A 23154-nucleotide genomic window follows, 5' to 3' on the forward strand; every position below is an offset into this window, starting at 1 on the left:
TCGACGGAGCTGTATGAGGGCTTGTTTTTTGCGGGACGAGCTATAGTTTTTATAGGTACCATTTTTGGATACGTGCAACTTTTTGATCACTTTTTATTCCAATATTTGTAGGGCAAAGTGACCCAAAAACAGAAACTCTCGTAAAGTTTTTTACGTTTTTTTTTACGCTGTTCACCGCGTGCAATAAATAATATAATAAATATAATATTTTGATACCTCAGGTCGTTACAGTCGTGGCGATACCAAATACATATGGTTTATTATTATTTTTCAATAAAAAAGGACTTGATAAGAGTAAAAGGGGGATTGTGTTTTATTTTGTTACTTCAAACTTTTATTGTTTCCAAACTTTTATTTTTTTCACTTTTTTTTTTACACTTTTTTATACTTTTTTTACACTTTTTCTCAAGTCCCACTAGGGGACTTGAAGGTCCAACTGTCAGATTTTTTTTTTCTAATACATTGCACTACCTATGTAGTGCAATGTATTAGATCTGTCAGTCGTTCACTGACAGCAAGCCGATTAGGCTTCGCCTCCCGGCGGGGCCTAAATCGGCTTCCGTAATAGCAGAGCAGGAGACCATTGTGTCTCCTGTTGCTATAGCAGCAGTCGCCAGTCCTGATTGCCTGTCAAGGCTGGCGATCTGCTAGTAACCGCTGCGATGCAGCAATCGCTTTCGATTGCTGCATCGAAGGGGTTAACGGCAGGGATTGGAGCTAGCTCCGGTTCCTGCCATTACAGGTGGATGTCAGCTGTAACATACAGCTGACTTTCACCGCTGATGACGCCGGATCAGCTCCTGACCCGGTGCCATCTTGCCGGCAGCTACAGAAGCCGATCAGGCTCCGCCGCCGGGCGGATCTTGACCGGTTTCCGTGCTAGGCAGACCGGGAGGCCACCAGTATTAGGCCTCCGGTTGCCATTGCAGCCACAGGAACCCCGGCAATTTCATTGCTGGGGTTCCGATGAGCTGCAAATACCTTAAGTGCAGCGATCGCGTTTGAGCGCTGCACTTAAGGGATTAATGGCGGGGATCAAAGCTAATTTCGGGCCCCGCCATTACAGCCGGATGTCAGCTGTCAGATACAGCTGAGATCCGGCGATGATGGCACCGGCTCATTTGTCGTAAGTATACGACATTTTGCGGGAAGCACTGGCTTTCCATGACGTATATGCTGCGCAATTTCAGCAACTAATTCCAATGTGGAAAATCCGCAGTATTTACGCAACTGTGAACTGACCCTAATCCCCACCAACTTCAAGCACACGCAAACCCGCCCCCCCCCCCCCCCGACGAAGGTCCCTGGAATAATTTGCTTGCATGAAACTGATCCTTATTTTTCACCTTCCTCTCTGCATATTAATAGGATGCAATATAAGTTGTGTCTTTCCTCATCCTTATTGAATGTAATCATGGAATAATTTCCAGTGATGTGTTTGAAATTATAGGCTCACGAATTGCAAGCAAAACACATATAATAACACCATAAGTCACAATGTAACATAAAAGTATTGAAAGTGGTAAAAAACTTACTTTAACTTTTTTCATGTAATGCAAAGACCATTAAAATGCTGCTTGAGATCTCGTGAAATGATTATTTCCTCATTCTAGGCATCCTCACAGGATTTAATTTGGAATATATTACTTAACAAATGTAGAATATCTTCCCTACTTGTGAGGCTTCTAAAGTTCTGATGTAATTTAATTAAATGTATAGAATTTGTATTAGGTCTTGCTATGCTCAGCAGTTCGTAGCAATACCAAAGAGTTATCAGTCACTGGACATTGAACTTTGCTTAATAGTTGACAGCTTCAAACATTTTATATCTAGAAATTGAAAATTGCACTGGCTTTGTGTGTCATTGAAATAGTAGTAGTTTAGCAAATTCATTTATTTTACCATTATCTGCTAAAAGATAATGTGAAGATTTATATGCCTCTAACCTTGTTGCTCAAATTTTAATTGGATTCATTTAAGATGTAGGCTGAATGTTAAAGCTCTGATCGGTAGACTGGGATACCAGTACAGTGGTTATGAGGCTAGAAGATGTTTGCCTTCTCAGGCTTTCACTAGCAATATATAGCACTAATTACGGCTGGTGTTACAAGTCCCAGGCTAAATACATTATAAGCTATATCTCTTATATTAGTTAACTGGACATGTTAAATGCCTTACTGGGATGTTCTCAACTCACGCAGAAAATAATCTATTGCAAAACACGCTTCGGGGCTTTGGACTTGGTATTTCCATCTCTGTCACTTGTGTCTTTGTTCATTATGTTCTCCACATTCAACGAGGTGATGCCAAAGTCTACTATGAACTATGACCTCCAGTGCACCGTTATTGAACCTGCTTAAGTGTCAGCAAGACAAGAAGTTTGCAAGGTCCACATGGGTCAAGGCAAGACTGCAAGAACAGCAGTTTGCCTCAGTCGCTCTCTGTGTCTATTAGTGGGTGCTACCTATACCAGCCCCACTTTGGCCCACTACATATTTTTTTTTTGCACATGAGAAATAAACACCCTTAGTCGTGAGATAAATATATAGACCTTTTAAAATATATATTTTTTGCCGTCATGATGTACTATGTGATTGATGTACGCGATGACGCTGCATGCTTACACCGACAAAGGTCAGATTGTTTTTTCAATGATTGGTTGAGTGTCTATTTATACATGTATGGGCATCTTCTTAGATATATTCTAGCATTGTATTACATTATATACGGCGGTATAATCGCAATGAGCTGTAACATGCTATTTTAAGTGAATCATTGTAATTTTCTTTAGATGTAACTGGTTAAAAGTGAATTGAATTCATTACTATTAATCTCGCATTATAGCCATTGCTGTATTCAGTCATGTAGTACTCCACTTACATCATTGCATATATATGACTGCCATTTTGTTATATCTGCCTTGTATGGTGGAAATATGCATTTCAGTTATTTCTACTTGACTATAGTTCATAATTACTGGGATTCCAGTTTGAACGTTATTCGTACTAACAGAGAATGTCATTGGGCTTACTCATGCTTACGTTTTCTATTATACTTTTGTGAACACTGATTTTGTATAGCAGGATGTAATGTGATATGTTAGCGGTACTATCAGATTTTTGTTTTGTCTTCTGTTTAATAGAATTATCTGATGAATGTCTTGCTAGACCGAAAACATTCATAATAATATTGTGGATTGCAAAATAAAAAAATTCAAGTTTTTTAACTATGAGTGCCCAATTTTATATCAATATTACTACGGACGTTATGGAATCACCAGTTGTGCAATTCCCAGGGTGGAAGTTTATGGAATTGCTATGTGAGAGATTCCCCAAAGGCTGTTGGAGACTGTCAGGAATGAGAGTGCAAATAAATATGCAACCTCAAATCCGTCACAACTCCAATCAACAGAATCTAGGGCTACTCTATGGTTTTCACAAGAGCCCACCGCAGGACCGGTTAGACTTTGCAGCATAGAATCCAGGTTGTTTTAACAGAGTTTGGTGTTGGATAAAAGGTGCAAAGCAGGCAATACCAGAGCAGATAACAAGACTGACCGAAGGTAAACAGAAAGTCCAAATCACAAAGTTAGTGGATGTCAGGGATTGCAGAGGTCAAAACCAGCCAGGAGCAGAAAGTCCAAATCAGTAAGCAAAGGGTAATCCAGAGACAAGCCGAGGAAAGCATGGAAGCAAGGAAAATCACAAGCAAAGAAAACAGAACCAACCCAGATTTAAATACTCCACCCTTCAGTCTGATAGGAAGAAAGACAGAGGAGTGGAATAGGCTCAACAACTAAAACCGGAACCGCACAGAAGCTAGACTAGTAGTCATGGCAATCTTAAAAGGACGGACGTTTCCTAAAAACAGAGTCCTACTTGAGAAGAAAAAACAAGAAGATCCAGCGATTCGTGGTGTAACTCGGAAACGCTCGGTTTCCACTTTATTAAATATAGGCAAACAAGAAGCTTTAAAGAAACACCAGGAGGAGAGACAAGGTGGTGGTATGTGGCAAATAGATTTAGCTAAATCTATTTGCCACATACCACCACCTTGTCTCTCCTCCTGGTGTTTCTTTAAAGCTTCTTGTTTGCCTATATTTAATAAAGTGGAAACCGAGCGTTTCCGAGTTACACCACGAATCGCTGGATCTTCTTGTTTTTTCTGCTATTGCCTGCCGTGTGCCGTCACGGATGGTCCGGGCGATTCTCAAACACAGGAGCATCAGACTGGTGAGCTGGAGGTTTCCTCCCCTTCCTTTTTCCTTTCATTATTCCTACTTGAGAACCCTCATTAAAAAGAGCACCGTATATCCTCTATACAATAAAATACCCTTAGTCGTAAGATAAATATCTAGACCTTTTAAAATATGATATTATTTTTGCCATTCTGACTCTCAGGCATTCCAGAGATTGGCAATTCTTACTATAAAGAACCCTTTGCTATTTTTTTCAATGGAAGCGTACATTTTCTAATGATTGTTCCTATTACTCTGCCTTGGACAAAACATACGGGCCTGTCTGATATAATTGTCTCCTTTATGTATATATACTTTTTAATGAATAATAATAATAATAATAATAATAATAAATAGATTATTTGAGTAAATATTGGTGTGGTCTTCTGAACTAATTTTCTTGCCAGATGTACATATATATTTATATCTATCATTATTATAGTTGTACTCTGTAGTATGATAATTATACTGCTTACGACTTAATAATAACTAGGTTTCATGCTCAAATTCTGCTCAAATGTATTATAAGCCAAATAAAATAATTATGCCATGGCTGGCATAAGGAAAAACTTCATCAGGGTTATTTGTCTCTCTTGCTGCTCATGTTACCAGCACTTAGGCAGTATAGAAATGGATCACATTTATGTGTACAAGAGTATAAAGACCTAGCGTGGCAGCCACCCAAGACTTCTTGAAGGACCCCCTGAAGGGTAAGGTTGTAACACTGGGCAAAGGGAAACAATAGGTAATGCCAGAGTTCTCTTTTAACCATTTAATGGCATATATGTGTACAGTAGACTGCATCTGATATCAAGAACAGAAGTAGAATACTGATAAAATACACTGATTAAAAATTGAAGCTGATTTTGTTAGGAATTTCTTTGACCCACCTCCTGGCAATACTGCTAGCATTGTTTTCAACAGTGTTTGTCTCCTGCATTTATCTCACTTTTGCATGATCACTTTAAATCTAAATCTATTGTCAAGCATTTTGTGTCTTTTTTTTTTATATTTTTCACGATGCTATCTATATAAAAAAAGAATATTACTGAAATATTAAAATTTTCACACTTGGCCACTGAGCTCTTTCCTGTTCTGTAGAGATCAGTTTTCACCAGTGATCTCATTATCATCACAGGCAGGATTACAGTGAAATGTAACACCTTTATTATAAAGCTATAAATAGGGGACAGTTCACCTTCTACTCCTTCCTGCACAGTGCCCTACGCACATGTCATAAAGCATGCCCACAACACTCTCCAATAGAAGTCTATATACAATCAGCAAACAAAAACAGATTATAAAAAATAATTAGTATTTCTACATATTTTTAATTAGTGAACAAAAAAATACAGATCATACATAAACTTTTGAGTAGATCTGTTACCTCAATATGTTGCCCTACGTAAGGACAGCATATCACAGGGACAGGTCCACTCCCCCATTAGCCAAAGACCACAAAAAATATTGTGCCATTTGGCTAAAGGGAGTGATCAAAAAATATGTCGGAATCACCGCTATGAGTCCGGTGAATTCATGAGGAGCGCAATCACATTGCTAGCCCAACAAATAAAAAAGTTATATCCATTTAACTAATGCGTGATAAAAATGGCTAAATGGTGTCTGGTCCTGAAGGCTCAAAATAGCCCGGTCCTGAATCAGTTAAACCTATATTATGTCAACCATCTTGTCACCGGTTTTACATGCCACATTTTATCATTATGAATGCTTGATTAACATTTTCCATAGTTGCTTGGTCGAGTGGATACCAATATATTTGACATTGTTCAACCATGTAATACTAATTGATATTCCAATTAATTACTATATACTTTCCCCACAATATTTTTTCTCAATGTCTAATCTAGTTACATGCATGGCATAATAAAAGTCAGCAGGTAACCTAGATGGAATAAAGGGAGTTTAGAGCTGTCGGTCTTCATCTTTGTCTGTGTCCTAAGGGTATTAATTGTCTTGGCATGAAATGAGCAGAATCTTTAACTCACAATACAGGGCAACCACATTAAAACAACCTAAATTTCCCATTCATATCATATCTCATTGCTGTGATCAAACACAAACAATTCACTTTATAAATAATAGATAGGAAAAGAAACAAACTTTTTGTCAATATCATTGACATACATAGGTGGTCACTAGATGATGTCTTTAATAGCAATACATGCTTCATAGTGAATAGGCATTTCTGTGTTGGAGGTTTTATGTTTCCTTACCTCTTACTTTGCTCTATTGCAATACAACTAATATTTAAAATATATTGGGGGCGATTATCCAAAATACACCAGAATTCTATTGCAAATTGTCGCAAGTGGAGGACTGGTCCACTTGAGAACCGGTTGGTCAGCTTGGAGAAGAGGGCCTGCCAGTGGCCACAGATCTCCGGGCAAGTGCCGCTGAATGTGGCAGAGCAGAGAGCCATTGTCTCTCTGCCCAGCCACCATCTCTTGTAAGCCATAGGCTGTTTAAGACCTTTGGCCTACTAGATAACGGGAGAACACAGAGGACATCAGTAAGTAGTGCGATTACATCCCTACGCCGGGCCACAGATAACAGGCTGCAGGAGGCAGGAAGAGGACCCAACCACTGGTCATGGGAACGGGGTTAGGTACGATTTTTTGTAATTATCATTGGCACAAAGCGGAATTATTAATACGGGGACCTAACTTCTATATGGGAGCACAAAGGGGACCTAACTACTATTTGGAGGCACCAAGGGGACCTAACTATTATATGGGGGCACAAAGAGGACCTAATTACTATATTGGGCACAATGAAAAACCTAACTTCTATATTGGGCAGAAAGGGTACTTTACTACTATATGGGGGCACAAAGGGGACCCTACTACTATATAAGGACACAAAGGGGACCTAACTAATATATGGTGGCACAGAGGGGGACCTAACTACTATATGGGGGCACAAAGGGGTACTAACGACAATATGAGGGAACAAAGGGGGACCTAACTACTTTATGGGTGTGCAAAGAGGACCTAACTACTATATAGGGGCACAAAGGTGGACCTAACTACTATATGGGGACACAAAGGCGACCTAACAACTTTATGGGGGTACAAAGGGGACCTAACTACTATATGAACATTCCCAATCAGAGAAAACATTATCTATGAGAAACTGGATATAATTATGCTGCATTCATTTATATGGTATTCAGAGCACCAATGTAGAACTGGTATCTACCAGAATATGGTCAATATGGGAGTAATATTAGTCTTTGCTTTACTACACAATTAAGAGGGGTCTTGCATTATTTCATCATAACTCAATGGTCTGCTTCAAAAATGATTTCCTCTAGTGGGCCTAAATTACTCTAATCTGACACTGAGTGCATACATAACCGGACCTGGTGGTATATATTTCCCCCCAACCTGTGCTTAACTAGCTACTCTTGCATCACTCTGCATTTTATATACACTACCATTCAAAAGTTTGGGGTCACCCAGACAATTTTGTGTTTTCCATGAAAACTCACACTTATATTTATCAAATGAGTTGCAAAATGACTAGAAAATATAGTCAAGACATTGACAAGGTTAGAAATAATTATTTTTATTTGAAATAATAATTTTCTCCTTCAAACTTTGCTTTCGTCAAAGAATGCTCCATTTGCAGCAATTACAGCATTGCAGACCTTTGGCATTCTAGCTGTTAATTTGCTGAGGTAATCGGGAGAAATTTAACGCCATGCTTCCATAAGCCCCTCCCACAAGTTGGATTGGCTTGATGGGCACTTCTTGCGTACCATACGGTCAAGCTGCTCCCACAACAGATCTATGGGGTTGAAATCTGGTGACTGCGCTGGCCACTCCATTACAGATAGAATACCAGCTGCCTGCTTCTTCCCTAAATAGTTCTTGCATAATTTGGAGGTGTGCTTTGGGTCATTGTCCTGTTGTAGGATGAAATTGTCTCCAATCAAGCGCTGTCCACAGGGTATGGCATGGCATTGCAAAATGGAGTGATAGCCTTCCTTATTCAAAATCCCTTTTACCTTGTACAAATCTCCCACTTTACCAGCACCAAAGCAACCCCAGACCATCACATTACCTCCACCATGCTTGACAGATTGCGTCAGGCACTCTTCCAGTATCTTTTCAGTTGTTCTGCATCTCACAAATGTTCTTCTGTGTGATCCAAACACCTTAAACTTCGATTCGTCTGTCCATAATTTTTTTTTAATCTTCCTCTGTCCAATGTCTGTGTGCTTTTGCCCATATTAATCTTTTCCTTTATTAGCCAGTCTCAGATATGGCTTTTTCTTTGCCACTCTGCCCTAAAGGCCAGCATCCCGGAGTCGCCTCTTCACTGTAGACGTTGACACTGGCGTTTTGCGGGTACTATTTAATGAAGCTGCCAGTTGAGGACCTGTGAGGCGTCTATTTCTCAAACTAGAGACTCTAATGTACTTGTCTTGTTGCTCAGTTGTGCAGCGGGGCCGCCCACTTTTCTTTCTACTCTGGTTAGAGCCTGTTTGTGCTGTCCTCGGAAGGGAGTAGTACACACCGTTGTAGGAAATCTTCAGTTTCTTGGCAATTTCTCGCATGGAATAGCCTTCATTTCTAAGAACAAGAATAGACTGTCGAGTTTCACATGAAAGCTCTCTTTTTCTAGCCATTTTGAGAGTTTAATCGAACCCACAATTGTAATTCTCCAGATTCTCAACTAGCTCAAAGGAAGGTCAGTTTTATAGCTCCTCTAAACAGCAAAACTGATTACAGCAGTGCTAATATAATTGCACAAGGGTTTTCAAGTGTTTTATAATCATCCATTAGCCTTCTAACACAGTTAGCAAACACAATGTACCATTAGAACAATGGAGTGATGGTTGCTGGAAATGGGCCTCTATACACCTATGTAGATATTGCATTAAAAACCAGACGTTTGCAGCTAGAATAGTCATTTAGCACATTAACAATGTATAGAGTGTATTTCTGATTAATTTAATGTTATCTTCATTGAAAAAAACTGTGCTTTTCTTCCAAAAATAAGGAAATTTCTAAGTGACCCTAAACTTTTGAACGGTAGTGTACATGTTGGCTCAAAAAATTCCTGGGTGATGAGTTCATACAGCTTTATTCACATTATTCATGCGAACACATAGCGCTGGTCCCTTGACAAAAATTAGCATCATGTACCTATTGTGTAAGTATTACCATTCCATTTAGAATGTAAGCTTATATTCGCTGGGACCTCTTTCCTTCTGTTTCATTAATGGTTTATTTGTTTTCATAGTCACTTTACTTGTTTCTTACTTCCCAAATTATAAAGCACTTAGAGAATATTAATATTACATGTGTGGTTCCAAATTTATAATGTGTTTTAGACTAATTTTACCCGTACCTGGACAGCTTTAAAGAGTATCTAAAAAATGGGGCGCAGCTAAAAGAAGCAAGAACAAAAAGTGTGCCAAATTTATTAAAAGCTTTCAGCATAATTTGGCAGAAAATATTGGTGCATATTTTCCCCAGCTATGAGGAGATACAGGGAGGAGAAAGATGTCCAACATGCCTTATGAGTTGCACAACATTTATCACACCACATATACCATTTTGATAAATTCGGATGAATTTGCACCATATTGACCACATTACTAATTCAAGCATTCTACAGCCTGTCAGCTTTCCTTTGTAAGTTTTCACATAGACCAGGTAGCAGGCAGATATACGTTATCAGATGAAGAAATATATTTTGTATTCATTTTAAATTAATGTCTGTTTTTGATTATTTGAAAGATGGACTATTTTTACAAGGCTTTTCTTCCAACTAAAATTGGGGAAACGTATTACGTTGACTGATAATCCCAAAAATACAGGATATGTGATATACTCATGACTAAGTTATAATACTTGTTCTGCAAAACTCAAAACGTCACAGTTGACATAGAGTGGTAGCCATTCACAACATTGGTAACAGGGGCGTAACTAGTAAAGACTGGGCCCCGAAGCAAACTCTTGACCTGCCCCCCCCCCCCCCGGTGCCACAAGCAGCTCCCCTTATAAATAGTGCCCCCTGTAGAATGTGCCATACAGCCCCCCTGTAGACAGTGCTATATAGCCCCACCTATAGACAGTGTCACAACCTATTTGTAGATAGCGCCCCCACCTCCCCCTTGTAGATAGTGCCATACAGCCCTCCTGTAGATATCGCCATAAAGCCCCCCACTGTATATAGCGCTATACAGCTCCCACTGTATATAGTGCCACACAGCCCCCCTCCATTGTATATAGTGCCACACTGCCCCCCCTTAGTAGATAGTGCAGCACAGACCCTTTAGTAGATAGTGCCACACACACAGACCCCTGTAGATTGCGCCACACTCAGCCCCCTATAGATAGAGCCACAGCCCTCCCCTTGTAAATAGTGCCATACAGTTCCACCATGTGTATAGTGCCACACAGCTCCCCCTTGTGTATAGTGCCACACAGCCCCCCCCCCCCTTGTGTATAGTGCCACAAGGCAATGGCGCATCCGAGAAAGTTGTTTCAGCCAGGGATATGTCACTCAAACATGGACAGGTGGGTTTGGAGGCAGGACTATGTGACTTTTCAGGATAGCGGCACCGCCCCATGACCCTCTAATGAGTAATTAGCATATAGTGCGCGCCGTTTTGAAAGTGGATTTTAAAGATTTTGCTGCATCTGAAAAAAACATACAAGGGAATGTTTGGAAATATTGTCAGGTCATGTATTACCGCATGGTGGTGGTTCAAGGGGTTAAAATTACCTGACAGATTCCCATTAAATATACAATGAATAGAGAACAATTCCATCTGCTGTGCAATTTTGTTATTATAAATATATCCTATATAATTACAGATCCAGAAGCAAGCTCTGACATATATACAGAACCACAACCAAATTCAGTACATAAATACAGCACCAGAACCAACCTCAGTACTTAAATACAGCACTAGAACCAAGCTCAGTACATATATACAGCTCCAGAACCAAGCTCAGTACATAAATACAGCACCAGAACCAACCTCAGTACATAAATACAGCACCAGAACAAACCTCAGTACATAAATACATCCCCAGAACCAAGCTCAGTACATATTTACATCCCCAGAACCAAACTCATTACATATATACAGTACCAAAACCAAACTCTTACGTATATACAGCACCAGAACAAAGCTCAGTACTTACATACAGCATCAGAACCAAGATCAGTACATATATACAACACCAGAACAAATACAGCTCAATTTAGTGCAACCCCATATAGACCAGCCCTGTATATAGGTTTATACGGCGTAAAACTACAGCTCGCATCATGGTCAGGATATGCTGGGAGATGCTGATTCACCCAAAAAAAATTATACCACCCATCATCTCGCTGCAGTGACTACAGTGCTGACACATACACTGTGTTCCTGATTATAACTATACCATACACTGTCACACACACACACACACACACACACCCACACACATACACACACACACACACACACACACACCTGTAGATAGTGACCCCCATAGAGCCTCTGTAGATAGTGCCCTACATAGAAGCCCCTGTATATAGTGTCCCACATACAGCCCTCTGTAGATAGTGCCCACATATTGACTCTAGAGCTGCAAGGCAATAGTGCTAACCACTGAGCCACGGTGCTGTCCTACATATAGCTTCCCCTACAGACAGTGCTCCACGTATAGCCCACCTCTGTAGATAGTCTCACATATAGCTCCCCCTATATATAGTGTCCCACATACAGCCCACCCCTGTAGACAGTGCCCTACATATAGCCACCCTGTAGCTAGTGCCCCACAGGTAACCCACCCCTGTATATAGTGTCCCACATATAGCCCACCCCTATAGAAAGTGCCCCCAAAAAATAGCTCCCCTATAGATAGTGCTCTACATATAGCCCACCACTGTATAGTGTCTCACATATACCTCCCCCTGTATATAGTGCCCCATATATCGACCCCCCTGTAGATAGTGCCCCACAACCCCACATATAGACCCCCCTGTAGATAGTGGCCTACATATAGACCCCGCTGTATATAGTGGCCCACATCCCCACATATAGACCCCGTGTATATAGTTGCCCACATATAGACCACCCCTGTATATAGTGGCCCACATATAGACCCCTGTATATAGTGGCCCACGTCAACACATATAGACCCCCCTGTAGATTGTGCCCCACATCACCATATATAGACCCCCCTGTATATAGTGGCCCACATATAGATGACCCCCCCATGTAGATAGAGCCCCCACTATAGATAATGCCACTCACAGTTTTATGAGAAAAAAACAAAAAACTTTACATACTAATATGATCCCATTCCCGCGCAGTACGATGGCAATGCAGACCTGCTCTCTTCTGAGCAGGTCTGCTGGAGCTGAACGACGTGTCGTTCAATGACGCTGATTGGCGGGGCAGAATTACTTGCCCCGTCAATCAACGCGTTTCAAGCACGAAAGCGGCGCGATGACGTCATTGTGCCGCTAGCGTCATTGAAAGGCGCTGATTGGCAGGGCAAGTTATTTTGCTCCGCCAATCAGCGTCATTGTAAGGCGCTGAATGGTCGAGCATGCCCGGCCATTTAGCGCTAATGCATGTATTTGGCTGTCGTTACCAGGGCCCCCTCCGGTGCTAGCGACGCCTACGGGCATGAGAGGGCCCATACATGTTGGAGGCTCGGCGGCGCGGTCCCCGTAGTAGCGGCGTTATCGCTGCAGCAGCCATAACGGCTGCTAGTGGCGCCACCAGGCATATGGGGGGGCGTGTTGGCTAGCGGAACGGGCCCCCTCAACCCGCAGGCCCCGTAGCTACCGCGGTAGTTCCGCCACTGATTGGTAACCAAACTCAAGGGGTTTTCCAAAATCTACATTTATCACCTATTTATAGGATAGGTAATAAATTTCTGATTGCTTGGACCCCCACTAATGACTAGAACAGGGAGTCCACCATTCTTTCTCAGCACATAACCGTGGTGGGAAAGAGTTTAAATGGAGCAGCAGTACAGCATGCGCTCTGCCGCTCTGTTTAAAGTCTATGGGGCTGACGGAAATAGTCTAGTACAGCGCTCGGCTGTTTTTATCAGCCCTATAAAATATGAGCGGATTGGCAGGTCGAATACTCAACCACCGCTCCATTTAAACTCCTTTTCGTCCAGCAGTGATCTCCCGAGTGATCAGATCCTGTGGTTAGGTCATAAATGTTGATTGTGGGAAAACCCATTTAATGGGTCAAGCATTTTTCTTAATAGAGATAAATATCTGCAATACCAGTAGCGTACCACTTTCTGAAATGAAATTTGAATAATATATACAGTACATTTGTATAGGACTTTGTATGTGACTTGAAGGTCATTTCAAGCAAATCTGAAAAAAGACCTTACATTAGTAGATCAGAAGTAACCATCTGTTAATAATGTGGGGGTATTTTTTAGTTCCTTTTTTCACTTACATAGACATGGACAGTTTTTTTTTTATTGCAGGTGTATTTTATTTGGCTAAAGTGCCAAGTTGATCAGCCGCCACTTTGTATTAACAGTACATGCCACAGTGCTAATCAATCTGGAGGCCAATCCAGTTGTCACTTGCAGAAATGAAATAGATAAGTATTAATATAATTTTCTAGAAAAATAGAAAGCTATAAACTTTACTTCCTAATCTAGCACTGCCTAATCAAAAGTGATACAACTAAGTGAACTGTTAAGTCACAACAACGTATATAAATTCTCATTTATGGTTCATGGACATGACAAAGCCGCATCCACGGACGCTGTATGGTGGCATGTGAATTCTATTCGGGTCTTTGTACACTCCTTGTGCTGCTGAATGGTGCTTATAGTGCTATATGGACACCATATTTTCCACCAGTGGAAATGCTGAGCACATTGAAGGGACACATAGAGGTAATGTGCCATCGTAGTCTATAGAGACTGTATTAGGGATCTGTACAACCTAAAGCAATATGACTATGTTCATTGGCTCTTTGGCCTATTTGTACTTAACACATAATAGTAGATTAGACTTCAGTTGAGTAAGTAAAATAAAATCAATTGACATCAACAATAAAAACTTCTTGCATATTCTTGTATATATTTAATACTGATAATTGCTTAAAGGGGTTTTCCAATCATTCACATTTACCACCTATCCAAATTTGATCGGTGGGAATACATCTCTAAATCTTTTAGACTTCAAGTTCTTACTCATTTTATATATTGTTCTTTATGCCTTCTGGTAGTATACTGAAGTTACATATTGGAGTACATAATATAGACCAGAAAGGTATAATGCATCCTCCATTGGCTTGGAGTGCGCTCATTGCTTTTTATGTCTAAATTATTCTTTTGGCTTTGATGTTGCTCAGTTCTGTGTCTACAAAATAAACTGAATTGTCTACTTCAGCTATCATCAATTTACTTTACTGGTGTTAATAGTAATTACTTAATGTGGCACATGTAATATGACTGGCAGGCAAGGGAAAGTGTTAAATGAAGTTATTCCTTAACACTAATTTGTGTAAAAGTGTTCTCAGCATAAGACAATAATAGGTATTTCAACAGCTGGTGCTGAGCTGTGGAAGATATTTTGTGGTACTATTACATCGTGAAATGTTGCATTGTTAAAGAGGTTGGATATGATGAGATAAATATGGCTGCATGGGTTTGATAGGCTGTGCCTGGCATCAAGCGAATGGAGCTGAGCTGCAATACCAGACAGATCCTATGGAAGAAAAACGCCATGTTTTTCTAATCTCATAAACCTCTTTAACATAACAGCAAAATAAATCTTGTTTTCTATATATAAAGTAGGTACCAGAGTGGACTGCCATATATAACTACTTTTCTGAGATAATATTGGTTTCATTCCCAGGTAATGCACAGCACAATACATGGAATAAACTTGACTCCTTCTCTTGTATTACTGTCTTAAATATAGACAGCTTAGAATTAGACTACATGCGCCAAATTTATCACAGTGACACATGCTGGACTTGGCGCACGTTTAGACACTTCTTTATAACTTTATACCATCTATTGGTTGGCTTACTTTTTGTGCCAAACTTTGTAAGCCCTGCCCTTTTCCACTAAGTCAGACCCTCTTATCGGGTAAGTTATCTGTTTTTTTTTGGCACATTTCATAAATAAATGTGCGTAAAATGATTTGCACAACTCAGGCCATAATTCTGGCGCAGCACGAATAGTAAATCTGCCCCAATGTATGTAGTAACATGTAGTTGGTTTTAAAATGTACAAAGTTCTGTAAAACAAGCAACTTAAATTTAATATCATCACAAGGATCTACACGTTCCCCAAGTTTTGTCTTTGTAGTTCTTCTCAATAATGTTCAGTTTGTACAAGTTTGTGATATGACAAAAAATTCTATAGAATATATATATATATATATATATATATATATATATATATATATATATATATATATATATACATATATACAGGGTGGGCCATTTATATGGATACACCTAAATAAAATGGGAATGGTTGGTGATATTAACTTCCTGTTTGTGGCACATTAGTATATGGGAGGGGGGAAACTTTTCAAGCTGAGTGTTGACCATGGCGGCCATTTTGAAGTCAGCCATTTTGTATCCAACTTTAGTTTTTTCAATAGGAAGAGGGTTATGTGACGCATCAAACTTATCGAGAATTTCACAAGAAAAACAATGGTGCGCTTGGTTTTAACGTTACTTTATTCTTTCATGAGTTATTTACAAGTTTCTGACCACTTATAAAATGTGTTCAAAGTGCTGCCCATTGTGTTGGATTGTCAATGCAACCCTCTTTTCCCACTCTTCACACACTGATAGCAACACCGCAGAAGAAATGCTAGCACAGGCTTCCAGTATCCGCAGTTTCAGTTGCTGCACATCTCGTATCTTCACAGCATAGACAATTGCCTTCAGATGACCCCAAAGATAAAAGTCTAAGGGGGTCAGATCGGGAGACCTAGGGGGCCATTCAACTGGCCCACGATGACCAATCCACTTTCCAGGAAACTGTTCATCTAGGAATGCTCGGACCTAACACACATAATGTGGTGGCATCTTGCTGGAAAAACTCAGGGAACGTGCCAGCTTCAGGGCATAAAGAGGGAAACACATCAGCATGTAGCAATTTCAGATATCCCGTGGCCTTGAGGTTTCCATTGATGAAGAATGGCCCCACTATCTTTGTACCCCATATACCACACCATACCATCAATTTTTGTGTTCCAACAGTCTTGGAGGGATCTATCCAATGTGGGTTAGTGTCAGACCAATAGCGGTGGTTTTGTTTGTTAACTTCACCATTCACATAAAAGTTTGCCTCATCACTGAACAAAATGTTCTGTGTAAACTAAGGGTCCTGTTCCAATTTTTGTTTTGCCCATTCTGCAAATTCAGTGTGCCGATCTGGGTCATCCTCGTTGAGATGCTGCAGCAGCTGGAGTTTGTAAGGGTGCCATTTGTGAGTAGCTAATATCCGCCGAAGGGATGTTGGACTGATGCCAGTCTCCAGTGACATGCAGCGAGTGCTACGCTGTGGGCTCTTGCTGAATGAAGCTAGGACAGCCACTGATGTTTCTTCATTAGTGACAGTTTTCATGCGTCCACATTTGGGCAAATCCAACACTGAACCAGTTTCACGAAACTTGGCAAGCAGTTTGCAAACTGTAGCATGGGAGATGGGTGGTCTCGTAGGATGTCTTGCATTGAAATCTGCTGCAATGACCCGGGTACTGCGTTCACCAGACATCAACACAATTTCTATCCGCTCCTCACGTGTTAACCTCTGCGACATGTCAATGGCTGGAAACAAAGAGAAGCTTGTAAATAACTCATGAAAGAATAAAGTAACGTTAAAACCAAGCACACCATTGTTTTTCTTGTGAAATTCTCGATAAGTTTGATGTGTCACATGGCCCTCTTCCTGTTGAAAAAACTAAAGTTGGATACAAAATGGTTGACTTCAAAATGGCCGCCATCGTCAACACCCAGCTTGAAAAGTTTCCCCCGTCCCATATACTAATGTGCCACAAACAGGAAGTTAATATCACCAACCATTCCCATTTTATTTAGGTGTATCCATATAAATGGCCCACCCTGTATATATACAGTAATCCTCTTCTTAAGTCAAAACATTCTTTATATAACATAGATATTTAAAAAAAAACAAAGTTAATATTAGTACAGGTATCAATACCCAGCAATATACCGTAGAGGCATCGGAACTATATATGACATTTTATTCTTTATTTATTCTTTCCTAAGGCTAGGTTACAGTCAGCATTTTTTTCCAAGCTAGCCCCAGCCCAGATGCATCATGGTAGAATTGCAAGATTAATAGATTCCTCTGCCAAAGTGGGACAACCCACCATTGCTTTGGGCTGTCCTACAAGGATTCAGGCTAACTTACAGTATCAGATTTCCAGCAATAGTCAAGAAACAGCATATTAAGCTGCCAGCTTTACAAGGTCACGCCATGCAAGATGCCTGTTTCTTTTTTTTTTTTCCGTTTTTTCTTTTTTATTCAATACAATATAAAATTCTATACAAGTAAGGAATAAAGAAAATACAATTTATACACATTTTTACATTTTCCCCCTACTCCCACCCCCCACCCTCTCAAGACCGATCTTGGTAAAAAAAATAAATAAAAAAAAAACAAACAAAAATTCTTACCACTCCCCCCAATAAGTTTTACAGTGTTTGCCTTGATTATAGATTTTCTCATATTTCATTATCATTTTCACATTATTTACCCAAGCATTAAACTCCGGTGGGGAGCTAGATATCCACTTTCTAACGATTAGTAATTTTGCAATAAATAATAGTTTTATTAATCCACATTTTCCAAGATGCCTGTTTCTACATTCTTTGAAAGGGCAGAAATTGTTGCTTGGCCCTAGCATAACCCAAAGATTTGAGCATAGTAGCATTTCAATTCTTGCTCTTCATTGTTCACTTGCTCTTCATTAATTCTTGCTATCACAGTTAGAGAATAGCCGTGGTAGCCTTCACAAATTGTATCTTAGACTGTCTGGTGAAAGTCAACAATGTATTAACACTTATGAATATCTTTGATTATAAGTACTGTAGATGTGATAGATATAGTTGGTTGTATTATGTGACTGCGTCACTTAGAAAAATTCTATATGACAGATTTATAAAGATATTGTACATTACAGGCCTTACAGCTATTATTCTCTACATAAACCTTGACAAGGTTATTAATAGGCACTTTTTCATTATGTAACTTATATTATTTTATATTTTTCTTTTAGTGCGACAATGCCAGGGGATTAAAGTCATTCTATGATGCGATCAAGTATGGACCTAATCACTTGATGGTTTTTGGTGGAGTATGTCCTTCTGTAACGTCCATTATTGCAGAATCTCTAAAAGGATGGAACTTGGTTCAGGTAAGAGATGTCCATTTACTAATTTACTTTACAAACCATGATGGGAATAACCACAATATTCTATACAGAGTTTGGAACTATGTAATTTTTGATATGATTGTTGTACTATAGCCTGAAATATGGTGTCACAATTCTGAAAATATATATTTTCACACTTAAATGGGTTGTATAGGCCTAGAAATCTCAGGGCTACCACAAGAAAGCAGCTGTAACCCCTGCTCTAGTAAATGTATAGTACAGATTAAAGCATTTCTAATTGTTCTGGCTGCATCTATGGTTTTGATTAATGTTCTTGAAGAATTTCTATGAGATTTTGCGAGACCTATACTTTATATGATGTATAGTTGTTAAATAACCACTGCAAGCAAAGACTGGTTGGTTTTGGAAACCAAAGCCCTGATGACATATATTAACGGGAAAAATACAGTACACCCTACTTAAATGTTTTTATATATCAGGGCCTAAATAACAATTGTGTGGTTCTCACCAACTTCTATAAATAAACAAATAACTAGAGAGGAGCGAATCGGTTTTACACGAATCAAATTTGGTTTGAATTTCGCAAAAGTTTTGGATCCTGCAAAATCTGAAACTTTTGGGGTTCGCAGCACACGAATCACGGAAAAATTGCTGCTGCCTGTGAGTGCCAGCTGCCATTTAAAAGGCCATCTTGACATTACATTATTGCCTTTCATCATAGGTATACATCGGGGGACTCCCGATGTATACCTCCAACAGAAGGTTGCAATGTATCCGACTGTATAGGCATACAGTGGAAAACCGCTCCAAAGCTCTCTGAAGTGTAATGGGCTTACTAATTGTTGTGTTCAGTTCCCTTAGTTCCCCCGAGGCCAAGTGATTCAACATGGCCACTCAGCTAATCAGCAATTTTAGAGGCAGCTGACGGACTTTCCTCAACTGAGCTATGCATGTGCGATCTGCAGATGCACCGCCCCTGAATCCGCCAACATCTCACAGCACTGGACACCTAAAGCCTTTGACAATAACCACTGAGTGAGCAATTAGAATAGTACAGATTGCTGTTTTCATGGGCTACAACAAGGTAAAAAGCAAAACAAATGGCAGATTTAAAGTATTAGAGAAATTAAAATATTAGGGAAAACTGTTCAGCCTGCAAAGAGCAATTGATTATTGAGAAAAAGTTTATAATTAGAGGTCTCTTTAATCATCAAGAACTGTGACTGCCTCTATAAATGCAGAACTTTTGGCAGTTTGCTGTTCTGAAACACTTAGGTGTGTGTCTACATCATGCCAAGGAGATGTCATTACCTCAGGGAAGCAATGGTTGCTGCTTACCAATCTGAAATTGGTTATAAGGCCACCTCCGAACAATTTGAAATTAACCATTGGACAGTGACAGGGATGGTTTACAAATGGAGAGCCCTCAAAACAGTTGCCAATCTTCCCAGGAACGAACATCCCAGAAAAGTCAGACCGTGTAATGTTCACAGATTTAAAGAGAAACCCAAGGAGTATATCACATGATCTGCAGGCCCCAGTAAACACAGTGAATGTTTATGGTCACAGCAGCACAATTGAGAAAAAGACTGAATAAGTATGGCGTTCAAGGAAGGGTGGCTAGGAAAAATTTCCTTCTCTCCAAAAAGAATATGGCAGCCTATGTGTTGGAAGAATGATCATTTGTGCTTGTTTTGCAGCCACAGATCCAGGGAAACTTGCAGCAATTGAGACAATGTACTGGCTTTATACTAGAATATTCAAAAGACAAATGTGAGGCCATCCATCCAGCAGCTTAAGATAATGATCTCAAGCCCACCAGAACCACCACCAGAGAAGGAATTAAGTATAAGCCTTGATAATAAACTAAATTATAGCATCGCAATGCCAGTCTGCTGCCTCAAAAGCTTACAAGATATTGTCTTTAATCAGAAAAGACATGGCTTCTTGAGGTGAAAGTATTATTTTACCTCTTTATAAAGCACTGGTGCAGCCGCATCTTGAGTATGCAGTCCAGTTTTGGGCACCTGTCCATCAAAAATAGCAGGAGATAGTTAAATTAAGGGCAACTAAATTAATATGATATATGAAAGGTCTTGAATATCTTGAAAAAAGGTTGTTAAACTAAATTTACAGTATTCACCCTAAAGAAGAAAAGGCTGAGGGGACATGTGATATCTTTATATAATAATGTAATTGGCTCCTGTAAAAAGCAATACAAGAACACTGGGGGCCTTGCTTGCAGATAAAGGAAGTACAACCTCGCAAAGTTTGAAAGCTTTACTTTACTGTTTGAACCATAAAGTTATGGAACATGCTTCCACAGGATTTGGTGAAAGTACTGATAGATTTGGAAAGAAAGGGTTAGACATCTTTCTTGAGAAACACAATATACATGGTTATTGGTATTAATGTAGAATATTGATCTTGAGATCTGTCCACTTTTTGGCAAATTGGGTTTTGGCCATTCAGAGATGGTTTTTGTTTTCCTGTAGGTAAACTGAGGTTTAGAAGTATAAAAGTTTAAACGTGACCGACTTAGGTGTTTTTTTTAACCCACTAACTGCTGTATGTAACGCTGTAAATAGATATCCAAATGGCTAAAGAAAAAAAAAATCAAGGTGTCGGAATGGCCAAGTGAAATTCCAATCCTCAACCCCATTGAAAAGCAGTGGCAAGATCCTCAAATAGCTGTGCATAAACTAATGTTATAAAGAGTGTCAACATTTCTCCAAAATAATGTGAGAGACTAAAAAACTCCAACAGGAAATATTTACTTCCAGTTAATGTTCTTAGAGCTGGTTCTACATGAAATTATAGGCCCAGTCGATTTTTTTCCACTTGGCACCACCTGATCTTTTTAAAGTGGTGTGATCTGCGTAAACTGCTAAATGGCCTTTTGTGACTTTTCTACGGGTAGAAAGCTTAATAAATTCCTTCCACATAAGTTTATGGAGGGTGTACTATTCTCTCCCAATACTTATATGTAGCAAAAGCTTTTAGGAGATTTTCAACAAAGTGAATACATCTGAAGTATACTGTATTTTGTACTTTAGTAGAGCATTTTATTATAATCACTCCATATAGTATCGAGCAGCATGTTGTGAAAGAGTCATATTGAGTGCATCAAGGACGTAGAGTCATGTCTCCAAGTTGTATTATGATTTGGGTTTTACTTTATATTGTTCTGCAGGTGGGAAAATTTAGTTTTAGTGGTGGCATGTTTTTTTTTTTCCAGAACTGCATGTAATCACATCAGGTGCCGTTTCTTCTTCTTCTTCTTCTTCTTCTTCTTCTTATTATTATTATTATTATTATTATTATTACTATAGATTTTGGGTAGATCCCTCAATTTTTACATTCTTGTTTTTGGTATGTGGTGTTGCTTGTGTTTCACAATCTCACTTTTAGTTGCTTCCATATCTATTTCTTAATCTAAAGACCCTTTCACACGTGCCAATGATCATGCAAACGAGCGTTCATATGAACGAATGTATCTGATTGTTGTCTTGTGTAAAAAGAACGACAATCAGCCAATGAACTAGCAAACTCTTGTTCATCAACTAATCATATAGTTTATGCAGCAATAAATATTATCGTTTTTGGCAGCACATCTCCCTGTGTAAACAGGGTGATATGCTGCCAACATGATAGAAATGTATGGGGACCAATGATCATATTAACGATCGCTTGTCCACATACATCACTGATTAAACCAACGCCGATTATCTGCGCTAGTTTTCACAGCCCATCTGGAGCCGTATAAAGGGATCCTTAGAGTTCCTTCTGTCATATTATGATATCGAGAATGGGCATCTACTTTCTGAAAATGCTTGCTAAGACCCAGAACAAAGTGACATATTTGATCATTGACTTTCATGTTTTACCCCGTCTACATTTTCTATTAAATGAGAAAGATCGAAAAAGTTATTTTGTTCATTTTGTGTTTCTCAATGCTAATTATTTGATTCTGCATTTAGTGGGAATGGGTATATTTTGTGAAGAATGATAATGACCAATGATGATGACACAATGTTTGTCAATATAACACTAATGGCTAACGTACAAAAGTACTATATGAGTAATATACACAGATTTGCTAAATTTTTTTGAATTTAACTTTTGCATTTAAAAGTGTTTTTTAGAGGTATGCCATATATGAAAAATATTGAATTATTGTATAATATAATTAAAGCAGCCAACAGTTTGATTCAAATAAAAGCATTGTTTAAATCTACAGTATGAACATCTATGAACTGAAATTTTTGAAATTGTTAATTTGATTCCTTAATGCAAAATGTAGCAACTTTCTAAATAGTCTTCATTAAAATTTTCCAACTAGTTGGCTGCTATAAAGTGTTTTTGTATCTCCTGAAGATAGCTGGTCTCCTGCAAATTCTAACTCAAATCCATTAGTTCCCTGCTCCTGAAGGCTGACTCAACTGCTCTTACCCCTTCCCTCTATCAGTGTTAGAGATATCAGCAGGGAGGAGGGTTGTACACAGCAG

The 23154-nt window shown here is 39.3% G+C and overlaps 1 protein-coding gene across 1 annotated transcript in view; it reads left to right on the plus strand.

The window, feature by feature from the left end:
• The window catches only part of GABBR2 (gamma-aminobutyric acid type B receptor subunit 2), a 656884-nt gene that overhangs the window by 156760 nt on the left and 476970 nt on the right, over positions 1-23154 (plus strand). The window contains exon 2 of the mRNA XM_075826778.1: positions 18530-18667. Within this exon, the coding sequence (XP_075682893.1) occupies positions 18530-18667 (138 nt within the window). The remainder of the gene's footprint in view (positions 1-18529; positions 18668-23154) is intronic.

The sequence above is a fragment of the Rhinoderma darwinii genome, chromosome 5, assembly GCF_050947455.1.
Source record: "Rhinoderma darwinii isolate aRhiDar2 chromosome 5, aRhiDar2.hap1, whole genome shotgun sequence".
NCBI lineage: Eukaryota > Metazoa > Chordata > Amphibia > Anura > Rhinodermatidae > Rhinoderma > Rhinoderma darwinii.